This window comes from Bos mutus, chromosome 15 (assembly GCF_027580195.1).
Source record: "Bos mutus isolate GX-2022 chromosome 15, NWIPB_WYAK_1.1, whole genome shotgun sequence".
Lineage (NCBI taxonomy): Eukaryota > Metazoa > Chordata > Mammalia > Artiodactyla > Bovidae > Bos > Bos mutus.
Window position 1 is genome coordinate 51,960,478 of NC_091631.1, and position 18,022 is coordinate 51,978,499.

At 54.2% G+C, this 18,022-nt stretch overlaps 2 protein-coding genes across 2 annotated transcripts in view; one reads left to right on the top strand and one right to left on the bottom strand.

Annotated features, from left to right (window-relative positions):
* The window catches only part of PCSK7 (proprotein convertase subtilisin/kexin type 7), a 29,193-nt gene extending 17,199 nt beyond the window's left edge, over positions 1–11,994 (top strand). The window contains 7 exon segments of the mRNA XM_070384155.1: positions 253–360; positions 759–861; positions 8,075–8,231; positions 8,893–8,987; positions 9,965–10,058; positions 10,257–10,374; positions 10,632–11,994. Of these exon segments, the coding sequence (XP_070240256.1) occupies positions 253–360; positions 759–861; positions 8,075–8,231; positions 8,893–8,987; positions 9,965–10,058; positions 10,257–10,374; positions 10,632–10,994 (1,038 nt within the window). The 3' untranslated portion in view covers positions 10,995–11,994.
* Positions 11,995–12,213: 219 nt separating this feature from the next.
* Positions 12,214–17,585, bottom strand: TAGLN (transgelin). Its single transcript, XM_005897185.3, has 5 exons — positions 17,426–17,585; positions 13,809–14,000; positions 13,518–13,695; positions 13,139–13,241; positions 12,214–12,795 (listed from the first exon to the last, which is right to left on the bottom strand). Exons 2-5 carry the CDS (start codon positions 13,986–13,988, stop codon positions 12,651–12,653), a joined length of 606 nt encoding a protein of 201 aa, XP_005897247.1. The 5' UTR covers positions 13,989–14,000; positions 17,426–17,585; the 3' UTR covers positions 12,214–12,650.
* Between the last annotated feature and the right edge of the window lie 437 nt (positions 17,586–18,022).

Below are 18,022 nucleotides of genomic sequence, written 5' to 3' on the forward strand. Positions count from 1 at the left end.
CAGACCTGAATTCACTTGTCCCTGTCCTGCGGCCATCTCACCTGCAAAGGAGCATTCTGGCCGGGCTCCCAGGTCCCTCTGTAAACAGGCCGTTGGGCTGATGACATCACGGGGCTTTGCCCTTTTGTCCCAGCTTTCCTCGGGGAGTCCCTTCCTAGCAGCCTTTGTGGGAGAGTCTGGGCTGGAAGAGCCATCAGGGTGAGTCAGGAAACCTAAACTCCGCAAGGCTCACCAGGACCCCTGTGCTGTCAGTACGAGGACCGCCACGCGGACTGGATCACCAATGAGGCCGGCTTCAGCCACAGCCACCAGCACGGATTCGGCCTGCTCAACGCTTGGAGACTTGTGAACGCCGCCAAGGTGAATGGCTGTCCTGCGTGGAGGGGGCGAGGGGGGCGGGCCGAATGCCTGAAACACTGCCCGTCATGTTGTAGGTGCTTAATAGATGTTCATTCACCCGAGACCCATTTTACCCACGAAGAAGCAGGCTCAACACTCTATAAAGTTTCTTAAACTGACAGGAGAGTAAATGAGACCTCAGTGTTGCGTGGAGCCCTCAGGGTGTCAGCTCCCCATCTGCCTGTGTCCCCTGGCTCCGTGTTGTGATGCTGTAGGGAGCAGTCCAGGTTGTCTGCAGAGCGAAAGACAGTGATGATTAAGGGAGAAATAAAAAGTGCAGCCCTAGGGGTCAGGTAGGCGAGATTGGCTGTGCGAGGTCTGTCCGTTTGTTCATTCGCTGCCCCCTCTTCCTTTTACAGATCTGGACATCTGTCCCTTACTTAGCTTCCTACGTCAGCCCTGTGTTGAAAGAGAACAAGGCGATCCCACTGTCCGCCCGCCCCCTGGAGGTGCTGTGGAATGGTAAGCGGTCAGCAGAAAGGGGGTTAATCCTAGGCCAGAGGCTCAGGGCGGGGTGATGGAGAAGTTAGACTCGTCCTCCTGCTGGTCCTGCCCCTTCCTTTAGGAGCTGAGCTCCAGCCAGATCTGCGGCGTTCTCTTTGACCATTTTAGGACATGTTGCTGCTTCTGAGTTGGCTGGCCCCCTGGCTGCTTGAGAGACCTTTCTCCTGAGTTACAGGTGGTGGGAGGGAGCTGCTGAGCAAGCTATTAGGAAGGCTGGTGGGAGGGCTGGGCCAGAACCTGGGGAGACAGGCACAAGTCGAAAGATGTTCCTTTGACTTCCATGCTAGGAACTTGCCAGATGATCCTCTGCAGCCCAGTGGGCTTTGGATGAAGTGAAGGAGCTGGGAATGTCTCCCTTTGATTCTCAGGCTTGTCTAATTACAGAATCAGCTGGAACCTGTTGGGGGAGAACAGAGGAGTCCCCAGAGGGCTCTCTAGATTGGAGTGGTCCTCCCTCCGCCTCCACCTCCATCCCACCCGGGGCCATGGGACTGTCTGAAGGGGTGAGGGCTGTCTGTGGGCAGTCCGAGACATGGTCTCGTGTTGAGCCCAGAGGTTGAAACCCTTCCCAGAAAAGAGGGCGGCTGGGCTGGGGTACTCAGCCGTGCTAGAGGATCCTCTCTCTGCGGACTCCCCAGAGTTGCCACTGGAGAGTTTTCCATCCCTCCAGTTCTTTGGGGATTTTTTTTTTCCTCAAGGAATTTTGACAAGCAGAGTTCTCCACTGTGTTTTGTAAAGTCGGAAGCATGTCATGCTTTGTACCCAGGTGGAGCTTTGTTCTCGCTGTTGCCACCCTCCTAGGAAGTGATGAGGCCAGCACAGTGGCCACAAGGAGGGATGGCCAAAGATGGGAGCGTAGAAGGGAGGGTTGGGGCTGCTCCCCTGGGTGGGAAGAGTTCCGTTGTCTCTCTCCCTAACCATGTCCAGCACTTGCCCAGTTTCCCCTCTACGTGGAAGGAAATCCATGGGCCCGGTTCATTGCATTTTCCGTAAAAGGAATGCTATCTTGGAAAGGGCATAAAGCATCAGCCAAGGCAGAAGAGTGTAGGAACATTCCCAGGAATGCAGTTCAAGTAGGAACCTCAGGGCTTTGCACTCACATGTCTTGGAGACAGTACATCTTTTAACTTTTATTACCTCCTATCCAGAGCTGCTGTCTCTCATTTAATTAACAGTAACCCACAGTCACATCCATCAAGTGAGGTAGTCAGCTTAGAAGCGGGTTAGGGTCCTTTTCAACTTCATCATCCTCTGCCTCCCACTAACCAGGGACGTTCCCCCGGCATGTCTGACAAACTTCCCTCGATACAGAGGCATCTGGAAACTACTTGTTTGTCACGAAAAAGCAGGAGAAAGAAGGACAGATTGTCCTGGGAGGAGGAGAGCAGGAGTTGGAGTAGGGGAGAGAAAGACAGAGAAAAGGGAGGTAGACTCAGCGAGTTTTGCTAATGGAGCCCTTCATGGGTTTGGAGGGCAGCCAGCAGTCTGCTGATCTCCAGGGTCAGCAAAGATGTCTTCCTCTCTGTTGTTGTGACTCCAGACAGAACTGAAGGTCCAGACTCATGGGCATTCTTGGAGGCTGCAGGAAGTCAGTCCAGTTCACGTAGAGCTGAGCAACTCAGTCCCGGACGGTCAGCAAACCTCTTCCCCTATGGCCAAGTGATAGTCTTTCCCACCAAGACCTGGGCAAGTCAGTGTCCAAGGGCTGGCAGGTGAACTTTTTTGTAAGATAGAAGGAAGTAAATATTCCTGTTATGGAAAGGAGGTGAAATTCCAAGACTCTAGAGCAGTGGTGACCAAGAGAACTTTCTATGATGGTGGAAATGTTCTCTATTTGTGCTGCTAAGCTGCTCCATGGCACGAGGGATCTTAGTTCCTCGACCAGAGATTGAACCCATGGCCCCTACATTGCAAGGCAAATTCTTAACCATTCGGCCACCAGGGAAGTCCCAGTAATTGATTTTAAATAGCCACATGTGGCCGGTGCCACCTTCAGGCAGGGCAGCTCTAGAGCAAGACAGGTTGTCATTTCTCCCCATTGGCAGGAGGGCCCCTTGGTTCCTTTAGCTCTGACTCTGGGTCTGAAATGTCTTTGGAGGGCAGGAGAGAGGGTGGGGCTTGGGAGGCGGATCTCAAACACAAGGGAGCCTGTGTGTATTTACAGAAGATTCCTGAACACCTCTTGCAAATACCCTTTTATCCTTGTTTGCAGCCCCAGCTGGCTACCACCATCCCCCGCCAGCCATGTTTCAGTCCTGTTCCTTCCTGGCTCCAAATCTTTCCCTCCCCATTGATTGCTCCTTCTGCCTTCCAACACCCTCAGCACATCTGTTAGGAAACACCTTTAAGCCCCTGCCTGCCTCCAGCTAGTAACCTTTTCAAATGAACTAACCAAAGCAACTGCTCACCTATATCACCCTCTCTCCACTGCTGAAGACTTACTTCATCGCTCTGAGGTGCCCCTCTCAGGCTCAGACCCGGGGCCAGCTCACAGCTCATCTCGGTCGATGACGCTTAGCCCTGTTATCAGACCGGATTAACGAGGCCTGTGTGTCAGCCTTCCCTCTCCTCCACCTCCTCTTCCCAGCTCGTCCTGTGGCTCCAGTGGCCTGCTTTGCTCCATGGTCCTCTGCTGGCCTGAGGAACTTGGTTTTCTATTCACTCACCTCACTACTTCCAAACCATGAGTTCCTTCTGAGACTCATGCCATGTTCTTGACCCTCCCTGTACGTCTTCGTCCTCGATGGCCCAGTTGTACTTATGGCTTTAGCTGCCACCTCTCCACAAATGATTCCTAGATTGACATCTCTTATTCTGATCCCTAAACAAGGATAGTGACAAGGATAGAGATTTTTCTAGTTTCCGTAAGATTATGGGCAAATAAAGCCCTGGGATCTTCTCAGCGGTGGTTGAACGAGATCCCATGTTGCTAAAGGTAAAATAATAATATGATGATCACCATCAACTAAGATGAGTGCTTCTGGGACTTCCCTGGTGGTCCAGTGGTTAAGACTCCGCACTTATGCAGGGGGTACGGGCTTCATCCCTGGTCAGGGAACTAAGATCCTGCATGCCATGCAGCGCAGCCAAAAAAAAGATAAATGCCTTTTATGTGCCAAGCACTGGCCTAAGGGTTAACTCATTTAATATACTGGCTCAATTCTAATAACATAATTCTCATGTTCTCACATGCATGGCTACCCAAGTCCCTGTACACACCAATAAGTGAATGCATATAGCATGCCACTCTGTACACATGCTAACACAGACGAGCACGCTCAGGTCTCTTTTAGGATTCTATTCTGTTCTATTATGCTTTGTAATGTGTCACTTGGTGGCTCAGACGGTAAAGAATCTGCCTGCAATTCAGGAGACCCAGGTTCGATCCCTGGGTCAATAAGGTACACTAGAGAAGGGAACGGCAACCCACTCCAGTACTCTCACCTAGAAAATTCCATGGACAGAGGAGCCTGGTGGGCTACAGTCCATGGAGTCGCAAAGAGTTGGACACAACTGAGTGACTAAGCACACCTACATGCATAGTAAAAATTTATATATATGTAAATTTCACATATATAAATGTACATATGTACAACCTCACCAAAGTAAGAGTAAAGGAATAGAAGTGGAATGAGCACAAGGACAAGGAGAATGAGAGAAGAGATCACAGCAAAGTAGAGATTGCAGTACGGTTTTGGAAGATAGAGCATGAATGGAGAAGTGAGCAGGGCTAAGAAAATTGCAAACCAAATGCCTGCAAGAGTGATCCTAGGCAACAAGCTCGTTTATGCCACAGAATTTCCAGAGACTCGGGGCTGGGAATTCCCTGCAGCCCAGTGGTTAGAACTCTGAGCTTTCATTGCCAGGGCCCAGGTTCATTCACTGGTGTGGGAACTAAGATTCCACAAGCCATGCGATGGGGCCAAAAAAAGGGCTCAGGACTCGGAGGCCCCATGCACTTCAGAGGACAAAGATGAGGTAAGAGAATAGAACTAGGCATCAGTTAAAAGGTGGACGCCCAGGTGCCTTCTCCCATGCTTAGCAGCCAGGTGGTGGCCCCTTCCTTATCTAGGCAGGAGTTGGGAGGTTTATTCTCCAGAGCCCGGAGCCCCCAGGTACAGCAGAAAACAGGAGACAGAGGGTATATCTTAAAATGATTAACCATGAACCATATAAGGGGTACGTGTTACAGATAAGGAAACTAATTCTCACAGCTAGTAAATGGCTGACCTGGAATTTGAACCCAGGCTGGGTGGCTCCAGAGCCCAGGCTCTTAGCACTAGTAGGCACAAGTGATGAGTTGAGAAAGGGTTTGTTTTTCCTTTGTAGTGGGAAAGGCGTAAGCAAGAAAATCCAGCCAAGAGACTGTATAATTGGTCTGATCCGGCTTTGGCCTTTTGCCAGATAGTTACTGTGAAAGGAAAAGAAAACAAGGGAATGTAAATAAGATCATGTTGGAGAGAGGAGCTGTGGGATCTTAGGCGGTTAGGGAAGAGGAGCTTGACGGATATCTTGAGGAGCAAGAAAATAAAGGAATCAAGAAGGTGGTGGAGGGACTTTCCCGGTTGATGGTCCAATGGTTAAGACTCCACACTTCCACTGCAAGGGGTGCGGATTTGATTGCTGGTTGGGGAACTAAGATCCCACATGCCGCGTGGTGCAGCCAAAAAAAGAAGGTAGCGGAGAAAGCGAAGGGACAGCTGGTTGCTTTCTGGGAAGGCGGAACATTGGCTTCCATGAGTTGCAAGAGTGAGAGAAAAGACACACGTGCACACAGACAAACGCAGTGAGAAGGCTCAGTGTGTATTTACCAACGCAGCATCAAGAATTTGCAGGAGCTTTTTTGTTCTCATTTTTGCTCAACTACTGTTCTAATTTGTGTTGTTTACGTAATAAATCCCACAAGGGAAGTTACTGACCCATTCAGAAGTGAAGCAGTGCCAGATAAGGACGAGGCCCGGGGTCTGGCCGTGGAAGTCTGTGCTGACGTGGGGTGGAGAAAGGTCTGTGGAGTCGAGGAAGGAGAGGGATGTGAAGAGATGGCGTTGGACAGGTAGACCCGTGAACACTGGTGTTGTCTGATAATGGGTGGTGGCCCTCCTCCCTGACGTGAGCCCAGTGAGAGGGGGACTGAGTGGGAGGCCAGGATGAACAGGAAGGACAGACAGTGGGGCCACAGGAAGCCCTGAGCCCTTTCTTCCCTCTCTTCTTTTTTACCTTGGCTGTGCTGCACGGCTTTCGGGATCTTAGTTCCCTGACCAGGGATTGAACCCGGGCCCTCAGCAGTGAAAACTCGGATTCCTAACCACTGGACCATCAGGGAACTCCCCCCTCTTTCTTCTTTGACCAGCTATCCATGCCCACACTGCCTCACCCCTAGACTACAATCAGCTGTTTTAGCTGGTCTTCCTGTCACCTGTTTCTTCTTTCTACTCCAATTCAGCCTACCCACAGCTGTTAGGAGTAACCTCCCTTTAACACTTTTTAAAAAAAACTCCATCCTTGCACAGTAATCTCTAATAGTTCGCAGTTGCTTGTTTAAAATAAAAATGTTAAAGCCTTTCCCATCCGAGGTTCCGCGCCCGTCGTCTCTCACCTCCTCTGAGCTTCTTCATCTGTAGAATTGGGTGTTGCTCTGTGCTTTGCCTGTTGGCCTGAATTAATGGAAGAAAAGCTGTCTTGGAAAGAGTCATTTCTCATCGCGGCCTAATTTCTTAATATTCCTCAACTGAGTCTAATACTTCACTAGTTTGTTTTTTTAACTTTTTATTTTGAAATAATTGTAGATTGACAGGAGGGTGCAAAGAACTGTTCAGGGAAGTCCTATGCGCTCTTCTCCTGGTGTTAAATGTCTTAGACTAGAACAATAGGAAAGCCAAGAAAATGATACTGGTCCAATTCATAGAACTTATTCAGATTTTACCAGTTAGACATAGATTCTCTGTGAGTGTGTATGTGTGTGAGTGTGTCTGTGCAGCTTTACCACGTGCAGTCTTGTGTAACCACCACCACAATCAATATCGAGAGCCGTCCCATCCCAGGACTCCTGTCACCGCTTACGGCCACACCCGACCCTCTGCCCCACCCCTAGCGCCTGGCAGCCACTCACCTGTTGTCCATCTACAGGTAGTGTTACTCATGAGTATTATGTAAGTGAAATCCTGCGCTGTGTGTCCTTTTGATATTGGCTTTTTTCCCTTCAGTACAATGTCGCTGAAGTTTGTTCACATCACTAGTATGGTGGATTTTTTGTTGTTGTTCGTTTTTTTGAATGCATAACTCATCTTTTATTTGTGTATTTTTGGCTCTGTGGGGTCTTCATTCCTGTGTGCCAGCGTTTCTCTGGTTGTGCCAAGCAGGGCTGCTCTTCGTTGCGGTGCACGGGCTTCTCGTCGCGGTGGCTTCTCTCGTCGCGGAGCACAGGCTCTAGGTGCACGGGCTTCAGTAGTTTTAGTGCTTGGGCTCAGTAGTTGTGGCGCACGGGCTTGGTTGCGCCACAGAATGTGGACTCTTCCTGGACCAGGCATCAAACCTGTGTCCCCTGCATTGGCAGATGGATTCTTAACCAGTGGACCGCCAGGGAAGCCCATCACTTCAGTAGTGTTTTTTTCCCCCCAAAACATGTGTTTCCTTCAATATGAAACTTGGTCATTTCTACCTCTGCCTGTATGTGTGCCGTTTTCCCTTCTAGAGTACCTCTGCCAGCACTCTCTACCAGTCTTAGTCCCTTCCTCAGAGTGTGTCTCACAACTGAGGCCTAAACCTGTCTGCCTCATCTCTGTTCTGGCATCAGTTATGTGGACCTCATATGACGTCATTTTCCACTTGCAGGTAGAAGGCAGAGGCCATATCCAACTTATCTTTACATTCCCAGTGTCTAGTACGGTGCCTGAAATGTAGGAGGCACTGAGGAAATTATTTTTTGAATGAATGAACGTTGGAAATGGCTCCGTTTGTTTCTTGTCTTGTGTCTTGGTTATGTGTTGCCTTCCCGACTGGACTCTAAATTATAAACTTGAAATCAGCAAGGGCACTCCCTTTCCTAGTGTACACAAGGTTCAGTCAGGGTTGCCGAAGGTACTTGTATACGCCTTTGTGTTTGGTGGGGTGAAGTGAGGGCGTAAGTATCTGTGGGGCTGGTTTCCCAGCTGCCCAGCCTGACTTCCCACAGTCAGCAGGATGGACCTGGACATGTCGGGGCTGAAGACCCTGGAGCACGTGGCCGTGACCGTCTCCATCACCCACCCACGACGTGGCAGCTTGGAAGTGAAGCTCTTTTGCCCCAGTGGCATGATGTCCCTTATCGGCGCCCCCCGCAGCTTGGACTCGTACGTACTTGTGCCCCTACCTTCTGAGCTCTCTTTGCAGTGAGGGCCTTGTCCAGGAAAAGATCTGGGAGGAGACACTTGCCCTGTCCTAAACTCCCCTGGCGTTGGCTTTGTGACCTGCTTTGTTCAAGTGCTTACAGCGTGCTCGGCACCGCACTTTACGAATGTTTTCTTCAGTCCTTGTAAGAACGATGCAGAGGGACTTCCCTGGCAGTCCAGTGGCTAAGACTCTGTGCTCCCAGTGCAGGGGGCCCGGGTTCAATTCCTGGTCAGAGAACTAGATCCCACCTACCACTCTGCACGACCAAGAGAAAGACGATGGAGAGTAGACTTTGTAACCTCCTCTTACAAGTGAGGAAACAAGTCAGAGGCCTAGTAAGCGCCTGAGAGAGTAACAGTGAGCCTAGATCTACGGGACTCCCAAGCCGGTCGGTGTGCTCTCCACGTTTGCTTTTTCCAGTTCACCACGTTGACACGTGCCTGCCCCTCAGCTCCTGAGATCATCCCGGGGCAAGGGCCAGCACTTGAGGGCCCCTTGTGGCACCCTCCTGATTGGCTGTAGCTCAGACCATAGCTGCTACTACAGTAAGAAAGTGCTCCTGGGCAAAGGGGTCAATTCCCCACTCCACACCTTCCTCTGTCTCCTGTGTCCTTGCCCCAGGGATCCCAACGGCTTCAATGACTGGACCTTCTCCACGGTGCGGTGCTGGGGGGAGAGGGCGAAAGGGACCTACAGACTCGTCATCAGGGACGTAGGTAAGCTTGCCTGCCTCCCGGCCAGGGCCCCGCCTTTCACGAGTGTCGTCCGTTCCTCTGGATCTCAGAGTCCCCACAGAGAGTGTCCCAGGTGGAACACCTAGGTGCCATCGGACCATAAGGGTAGCTGCCAAGAAGTATGCCCCGTCCACAGAATGGGCATTGAGACCTGTTCGTTAATTGTTCATTAATACTACCTCTCATCTTCCTTGGCAAAGTGACTGATCCATTTTTCCTCAGGATAGCAACACAAATTCCTTGTTGAAACCACATTTCAAGTTCTTTCACATATAACCATCCTGCGGCCAGCCCTGGTAGGCAGGTAAGGGCAGGACTAATTTTCACCATTTTTTTTTAAACTGAGGCCCACCCAAGATTTGAAGTAACATATGTGAAATCATACAGTATTTTAAGGAGAAAATTGGAAACTGAACCCAACCCTCCCAATTTCCCCCAAATTAGGTATACATCAGGCTTTCCTCATAGCTCAGTTGGTAAAGAATCCTCCTGCAATGCAGGAGACCTCAGTTCGATTTCCTGGTTTGGGAACATCCCCTGGAGAAGGGAACAGCTACCCACTCCAGTATTCTGGCCTGGAGAACTCCCTGGACTGTACAGTCCATGGGGTCGCAAAGAGTCTTTCACTCTCAGGTGTACCTCACCAGACAGGTGGTCTTCAGACCTTTAATTTAGCAGGACTTTTTTTTTTCCCAAGAAAAATCCCAGCTAAAACCCTAAAACATGAAAGAGGAAAAATTTCTTAGCTTTGGAGTGCTCCCTTTCACCCTCCCCTTTCCATTCCCAAGAGCACCCAAGAGGCAGGTCTGCAGAACCCCGGGGTCAGTGGGACAGAGTTAGACGACTGTGGCTGCCCACCCATGCGGTCTGAGTCCCTCTGGGTGGCAGGGCGGGCGGGCCTTCTGCCATCTGGCCAGCCGTGAGGCCAGGCTCACGGACCACCCTGCTTGCTGCCCTAGGAGACGAGACATCCCAGGCCGGCGTCCTCCGGCAATGGCAGCTCACCCTGTATGGCTCTGTGTGGAGTCCAGTAGACATCAGAGACAGACAGAGGTAGGTGTAGCCGTGGGCGTCAGAGGGCTGGGGACTTGGGGGTGGAGGATGGGGAGGCCACCTAGGGAGCTCCGCTTCCTGTGTCCCGTTTGCTGTGGGACCTCGCCCTGTCCAGCTGGCAGGCGGGAGGATGGGCAAGGCAGGCGAGTAGAGGAACCAGGCTGAGTGGGGCATCGTTGTCTCCTCTCTGCTCCACAGGCTGCTAGAAAGTGCCATGAGTGGGAAATACCTGCACGACGGCTTCATGCTGCCCTGCCCACCCGGGCTGAACATCCCCGAGGAAGACGGTTATACCATCACCCCCAACACTCTCAAGGTGCGGGCAGGCAGGGGTGCCCTGGGGTGTTGTCCTCGGTGGGTGACTCAAGGCATCTTGGGAGCGATGCATTGGGCAGACCTGGGTCCCCATTTTCCTGGCTAACTCTCTTGTAGCGGGGGACAGAGGGTGTGGCTTGGGGGTGGGAGAGGCAACCCCCAGAAGGAGAGAGACTCTCTGAGCCCACTGTTCTGGGCTGAGAAAGGCTGCAGGCTTCCGGGAGAGCAGCCCTACATAGGTGCTTGCCTTTCCCCCAGACCCTGGTGCTGATTGGCTGCTTCACCGTCTTCTGGACCATTTACTACACGCTGGAAGTATACTTGAGCCAGAGGAATGTGGCCTTTCGCCCAATTTGTCGGAGTGGACCGTGCCACTGGCCCCAGCGAAGCCAGAAAGCCAAGGAGGAAGGGACAGAACTAGAATCAATGCCCCTTTGCAGCAGCCAGGATCCAGGTGGAGTGGGGCTGGAGAGCGAGGGCTCTCCTACCACCTCAAGGCTCCACGCCCCAGACCTGCTGGATCAGGGGGACTGGAGCCTGTCCCAGAGCAGGGGTGCCTTGGACGTCCCTCAGCTCCTGCCCCCAGACCTGCTGCAGGGGAAGGAGGCGCAGATGTGCTGACCTGGGGCCTGACAGCCACCGTGGGATGGGCTCTCACTTCCTAAGACTGTAGGAGTGTGGAAAGCTGCTTCCTAGTTCTGGGAGCTCTGGGCAGAAAGCAGTCCGGGTGCTTCCAGCTGGGACCAGAGGCCTGAAGACGCCCTCTGGCTAAAGACCATGCTCAGGGAGGGCGTGGGCCTGCAGAAGGTCCAGTCAGCAGAGCAGCAGTGCCAGAGAACAGGCTGGCAACAGTCGTGGAGCCTTCCTCCAACAGAGTAGGAGCTTTTGGTGAGAAGGTCTCAGACGACGGACTAGGGCTTGCTTCTCCAGGGCAGGCCAGCAGTGTGCTTCTCCTTGCTTCTCCAGGGCAGGCCAGCAGTGTGGGTCACCCAGGCCCTCAGCACACATGGCCAGAAGAGCATCTCAGCAGAAATGTCACTGGGGTCCCTTGGGAAGAGGGCTTAGGGGTGGAAGCTGGAAAGAGCCCCCGGATATGCCTGTCTGTTTAACGACCCCGGGGACAGAAATGGCAGCCCTTTCCTCTCTGCCCCTCACCGTCCAGCCTCAGCCTTGGACTTGGCCATGTTGGTTTGGCAGTCAGCCCCTAACTCAGCACATGTGCCCTGAAAGCAGCTGCCTGCATCAGCCCTGATCAGCAGAAGCCCACCTTGAGCACGCCCCTGACCCCTTTGTCCTGAAGGACCAGTACAGTGCACCTGGCGGGGCTGTGGATGGGCACGGCCCCCAGGCCCAGGCCGCTCTACTGGGGCATCTTCAGCAGGTCTGCCACCCCATCTTCCTCTGCAAAGTACTCAGGGAAATGGCCGTGCCCACCGGAGGCCGGCCGGCTGCCTGGCAGGCTGCGACTTCCTCCCATTCTTGGCCTCCTCCCCTCTGAGCGAGTTGGTTTTTTGGAACTTTGTTTTTTTTAATGCTTACGATTTGGTTTTCTCTTTCCACAGCAACATTTTGTTGAATTTTTTCTGCACAGCTTTTCCAAAATAAAAACCTTCCTTCCACACAGTGTCGCCCTATGCCCACTCCTTTCGACCACCTAGCCAAAGCTAACACAAGTCACCAAGCTGCCCCTCTTTCCCTTCAGAACTGTCGTCCATGCCCCTCTTCCACCCCCTGAAATCGTGGAACACATGAGAACCCGAGCTGCCTGACTGTCCCTCGCTCTTACTTCTGGAACCAGAACCAAAGCGACCAGGGCAAATCAGACTCTGGCAGCCAGGCCTGAGAAAAAAATTTATGTATATTTTTTTTTCTTTTTGAATTTCAACCCCCCAAATATTCCAGCAAAAAAAAAAATCAAGGGAGGTTGGGCTGGGTCTCCTTCTATGAGCATCTGCTTCCAAGGAGGACAGTGGACTTGCCCACGCCCAGGCTACCACCAGCCCACGTCTCCCCTGCTCAGCCCAGGATGGGGGGAAGGCAGAGCTGGTGGGGGAGCTGGGAGGCGGGCCGGGGGAGCAGTGCTTTGGGGTCAGGAGTTGGGCTGAGGCTGAGGGGTGGGGGCAAGCTGCCCAAGTGCAGTCACCTTTGCTCAGTGACGGAGCCTCGAAGCTTGGCCGGGGCTGAAGGAACTACACGGCTGTGTGTGAGGCGGGCGAGGCAGGATGCTGTGGCCAGCGAGCTGGGCAAAGGTGGGGCTGGGCGCCGGCCCTCACCCTCTTAACTGATGATCTGCCGGGGCCGCCCATAGCCCGTCATGCCAGCCTGCGAGGCCCCTCTGTTGCTGCCCATCTGTAGGCCGATGACATGCTTGCCCTCCTGCAGCTGGCTCTCTGTGAATTCCCTCTTATGCTCCTGGGCTTTCCTAGGAAAGGAGGAACCAAGATAAAGACTTGCCGGGACTGTGTGTTTGCCATCTGCCTTTGGTTTCCTCTGTTACTCCTAGCCCGATGCCATCCCCTCCCGCCTTTCACGGCTCTCATTTCCTTATTGCAGCTGCCCCGCAGCACGGGCTGGGAAGACTGGCTCAGACAGGAGGGTAGAAAGGGAGGAGTCAAGATGTACTATGGACCCACTTCCCCCACCCTAGACCCTCACTGTGTACCTTTTCTGGCTTTCTGCTTCCTGTAACCACTGCACTAACCGGCTAGCCCCCCTCCTGTAGAAACCTGAGCTTAGCATGCAGGGAACCCCTGGTGGCCACGTACTTCATAAACCAGTTGGGATCTCCACGGTAGTGTCCATCATTCTTGGTCACTGCCAAGCTGCCCAGGGCCATCAAGGTCCTCTGCACCGCAGCCAGGTCTTTGCCTGTGAGTAGGAAGAGGGGAGGGGAGACAGCCTTTAGGACTGTGTAAACAGAATCCAAGGCAGAGCCAGCCTGTGCCCCTCAGAAAGATGGCCAACCCAGGGGCAAAGGTGGTCCTGAAATCGAAGGGGATGCAGAGATCCCACCATGGGAATGGGATTCTCCTGGTGTATGCCACTCCTGCTGTGCAGACCCGTCATAGTGGCAGATTGGATCATCCCTCATCCCTGCCTCTGCCTCCTGTACACCTGCTTCATCCACCCATCTCCTCTCTCTACCTTCAAAGAGGTCAACGGTCTGGAACATGTCAGTCTTGGTGACGCCATAATCCTCAGCTGCCTTCAGGAACTGAGCCACCTGCTCCATCTGCTTGAAGACCATGGAGGGCGGGTTCTCGGGCACCTTCACTGGCTTGGAGCCATCAGGATACAGGCTATTGACCAGCTTGCTCAGAATCTGCCAGGCAAAGAAGGCAGCTGAGGACTCAGCTTGAGGTGGGGGTGGGGGGCCCTGCCCCATGACGGTGGCACGATGGCACGACCCCGGCCCCTGCCCTAGGTGTCACTCACCACGCCATTCTTCAGCCAGACCTGGAAGCCCAGGCGCCCGCGGTCGGGGCGCCCCACATCAGGGCCGCACTGCATTACGATCCACTCCACCAGCCGCTCCTCCAGCTCCTCGTCATACTTCTTCTCGATTTTCGACTGCACTTCCCGGCTCATGCCATAGGAAGGACCCTTGTTGGCCATGTTGGCGGGGAGCTAAAGCAGCACAGGCCAGAAGAGGGAGGGGGTCAGGGAGTCAGAGAACAGCTCTGCTGTCACGGGTGCCTGGCAGGTCTTGTCTTCCAGCTCTGAGGATCAGGGGAGTGGGGAGACCACTCTAGCTCCACGGCACTTACCTGGGCTAGCTCGTCCCCTCAGTCCAGGAAGCCTCTCTGAACTTGGAGACTAGATTTTTGGCAGTCTAGAGCAGAAGTTAGTAAACTGTTTGGGTAAATAACCAGATAGTCATTTTACTGACAGTCATATTTTAGGCTTTGCAGGCCATAAAGTCCCTGCCATTGTAGCCTCGAAGCAGCTTTGGGCAATATGTAAACAAGTGAGCATGGGTGGGTTCAAATAAAACTTTATTTACACAAACAGATGACAGGCTGCATTTATGGGTTTAACAGTCCCTGGTCTAGAGCACCCTTTCTTTGCTAAGATTGGTGACAGGCACTGGAGAGGTCTTTTGGAAGAGACCACATTGACCCTCAAAATGAAGCCAGCAGATGTCTTTGTCCAGTGAGGTGTGAGGTGGTTTGGTGCCTCTGCCTCAAGTTATGGGGTTCCCTCCAACTCTCAGTTCTCCCAGAAGCAGGAACCCCAAAACTCCAGCTCTTTGCTAGCTCAGCTCAGCCTCCAGAGCTGAGCCTTCCGACAGCTACAGAGGCTGAAGCTTTCCCACCCCTGGTAAGGGCTAGGAAGCCAGCAAAGCCCAGGAGCTTTTGGCCAAGAAGTTGTATTTCCCCAGAGGAGCCAGATGTGCGAGGGCTGCCAGCTGGTGCACCCACCACCCCGCCTGGTGAACTCAGGCTCTCACCACTGTGGGAGCTTGAGTAACCACAAAGCCGGAGTTCTCCAGGGACGTGAGCCCAGCATTTGCCAAGCAAAGCAGGGAAGACCTCCCCAACTTGTGGCCCTAGGGCCCAGGGCTGGCCCCACTCAGGAGCGCCCACAAGTGGCAGGGGAGCAGCGGGAGCAGGGCCAAGCAGGGAGGCGGCTGAGGAGGCTTGGGTGTGACCGGTGGGGAGGAACCTGAGCTGGCCTCAGATATCACGTGGCGCCAGAGCTCATCAGAAGAGTCCTTTGAAAGAGGAATCAAATGAGGCCAAACCATTCCCTGGCCTCAGAGAGGTCAGAGGTTGGGAGGGAGAGCATGGTCTGAGGATGGAGGCAGTCACTACCGTGTTCCCCCAACTCCCTCTCCTGTCAGAGCTGAGCCCTTCTTCCTCCCCACTCCCATGGAAGGCAGTGGACATTATTACTTCACAGGGTCCCAGCTAAGCTGCCAAAACCCACTTGCCCGGCCCTTCCTTCCCCATGGCTGACGGCTTTCCTGAGCTCTCATGCCCCGTCTGTGCAGGGAGGATAATATATCTACCCCAGAGAACTGGGAACATTCCAGAAGGCCCTGTCTGTGATGACCCAACACATGGCCTGTCCCTCAGTGAAGATCCTTAAAACGCTGGTCTTTTGCCCCCAGAGCCGGTCTCCTGGTAGTGACCCAAGAAAGCCAGCCCCTGACCAATCGGTAAAAAGCAGTTTCTCCTGCTCCAGGCTCCACCCCTCTTCATAATCATATTCCCTGAGGGGATTGCAAAGTTTGGGAGAAGAAAACAAGAGAAAGGCTCCTCTAAATTCCAGCCACTTGGCCCCTCACTTCTCCCTGAGTCTGCTTCCTTATTTGTAAAGTGAGGGCTGGACCACCTCCGAGGATGTGGTTCTCAGAGCATCCCAGCCAGTGATGCCAAAGAACCCAAAGGCCAAGTCCCTCCCTTCCCCACCCTGCTGTGTCTCATCCCTGCTTCCCGAGGACTCCTGGGTGAAGCACTGGGGTCAAGACACACCAGCAGCTGGGACCAGGGGGTTTCAGCCCATATCCTTCATCCAGGCCTCCCACCCACCCGCCTCTTCTTAGCTTTCACCACACCATCCCAGGCAGGCAGGAGGCACCCCATGGTCGGGGCCCCAGCCCCCATCTCCTATGTCCTGCCTTTCCCTCCCCTCTTCCCCTCTTTCTGCCCCTCCCCACCCCCAGACCTCGCACTGGGCCCATGAGGAACAGGGGCCAAGCAGAGTGAGTCTCCCACCCCCAGCTTCCAGCCTCAGGAGATTCGGGACAGTCAAGGTGGCAGGGCTCACAGTGACAAGGACACAAACTTGCAGCCCCGAGAGACGACATTTGGATTGATCAGAACCAGGGAGGGAGATGAAAGACACCCTACCCCCACCCTCCTCCCTCCTGGTGGAGAGCCTGAAAGCGGAGGGTTCCAAGAAGAATCCTGCCAGGCCCTCTGACAAAGGCCTCTCCAGGCCCACCTTGGAGCTGCTGGGGAGGGGTGAGAGGAGACAGCGGCCCACCCAGGGTCTTTCCAGGCAAAGGCTCCTAGGACAGGATGGACAGGGAGCCTGAGGCTCTGCCTTGACCCCCCACCCCCGCCCTGTGGCTCCATCAGCCTCCCCTCCCCGGAGAAAAAAACAAGCCCAGCTGCCAAGAGGCGGGGGCAGCTCCTCCCAGCAGGAACCCGGAAAACCAGGGTTCTCTGCTGGACTGCTGTGCCCCCCTGTCTTCAGAACAAACAAAACAGGACACAGGACAAGCACAGGAGCGGTGGCTTGACTAAATTCTGGGGTCAGGGGAGACCTGTCCTACCCACCTACCCTTTGAAAAACAACCACTAAAGGAAACGCCAGACCTCAGGAGCAGGCCCTGCCTGGCCCTGTCTGCACCGCCCAGGCCGTCACGCCAAGGCTCTTGGCAGGCCACCCCCATCCTCTGCTGGTGGGTGACCTCCGCCTCAGGGTATGGAGGGAGCTGCGTGCCTGGAGAGTCGGTTCTCTTACTGTCCCCGCATCCTTCCACCCTAGCCAGTTCCAGAAGACAGGAGCTTTGTGTCCCACTTCCTCAGTGGCTACCCAGGGCCTCTCCTAGGCTGCTCAGGACCTGGGGACCCAGCAGAGGGTCACTGCGCTCCAGCCCTGGTGTACCGCACACCCCCTTCACCTCCTCCGACATCCTCCTGGCCTGGCTGGATAGCAGACAATAAGCCTTGGGTCTAAATCGACTCCACCTTTGAGCCCATCACACCACACGTAGGGTGACTATGGCTGAAAATGGGGTGCCTCCCTGACCCCAGTTTCCCAGGTTTCCGCCATCAATCCTTCTGCACCAGCAAAGTCTCCCTGGGCATCTCAATTGGGTTCAAGGCTGCCCAGTCTAAGAGGTACGGGACTCTAGTAACCCCTTCCCACCCAGCAAGCTAGGACCACCTCTGCAGGTGGAGGTGGGGAGTGCACACTGAAGAGGGTGGGCTTCCCCCTGCCTGGGAGCCCGAGAGTTCTGCCTGCGATACACCCACTGCGACCTCCAACTGCTGAGCCCCAGCCCAACTCCCCTCCAGACCCCGGACAAATGCACTTACAGGGGTTCCTCGGGGCTCTCAGAAAGGCGTGAGCTCTGTCTGGACTTGGACAGACAGGATGGGGCGCTGGCTGGGTGAGGGGTTTAAAGGGCTGCCACGGCGGTGATGTCAGCCTCCCCCCCGCTGACTCGCCCCGGCCCCCTCCTGTCCAGAGGAAACCGGCTCCTTCCCCACCCCCGGCTCCCCCAGTGACTCCACACAGGCTCCATATTTGGGGAAAGACACCAAGTTGGAGCAGTCTACCGGGGGCTGCCCGAGACATTCTCTGCGTGCTTTGGGGATGGAGCCGGCGGGGGCGGGGCCGCTCTGCCGGCGGGGAACCGCCGGGAAAAGCCTTTTATGGACAGGACCACGAAGGCTTTCCCTGCCGTCTGGACTTAGGGTTGCTCCTCTGACACTGTTCCCTGCCTCCGGGTTTGCGGGGAGGGGGAAATTCAAGAGGGGCTGTCCAGTGAAATAGGTTGGGGGACCCCTCCCTGAGGCTTGTGGGGGACTAACCAGCCACTCTCTCCTTCTGGGGCTTTTAGCCCTAGCGGGAGACAGGAGCTCACCTTTCCCGAGGACCAGGCTACGTGCCAGGCATTTTGCAAACGCACT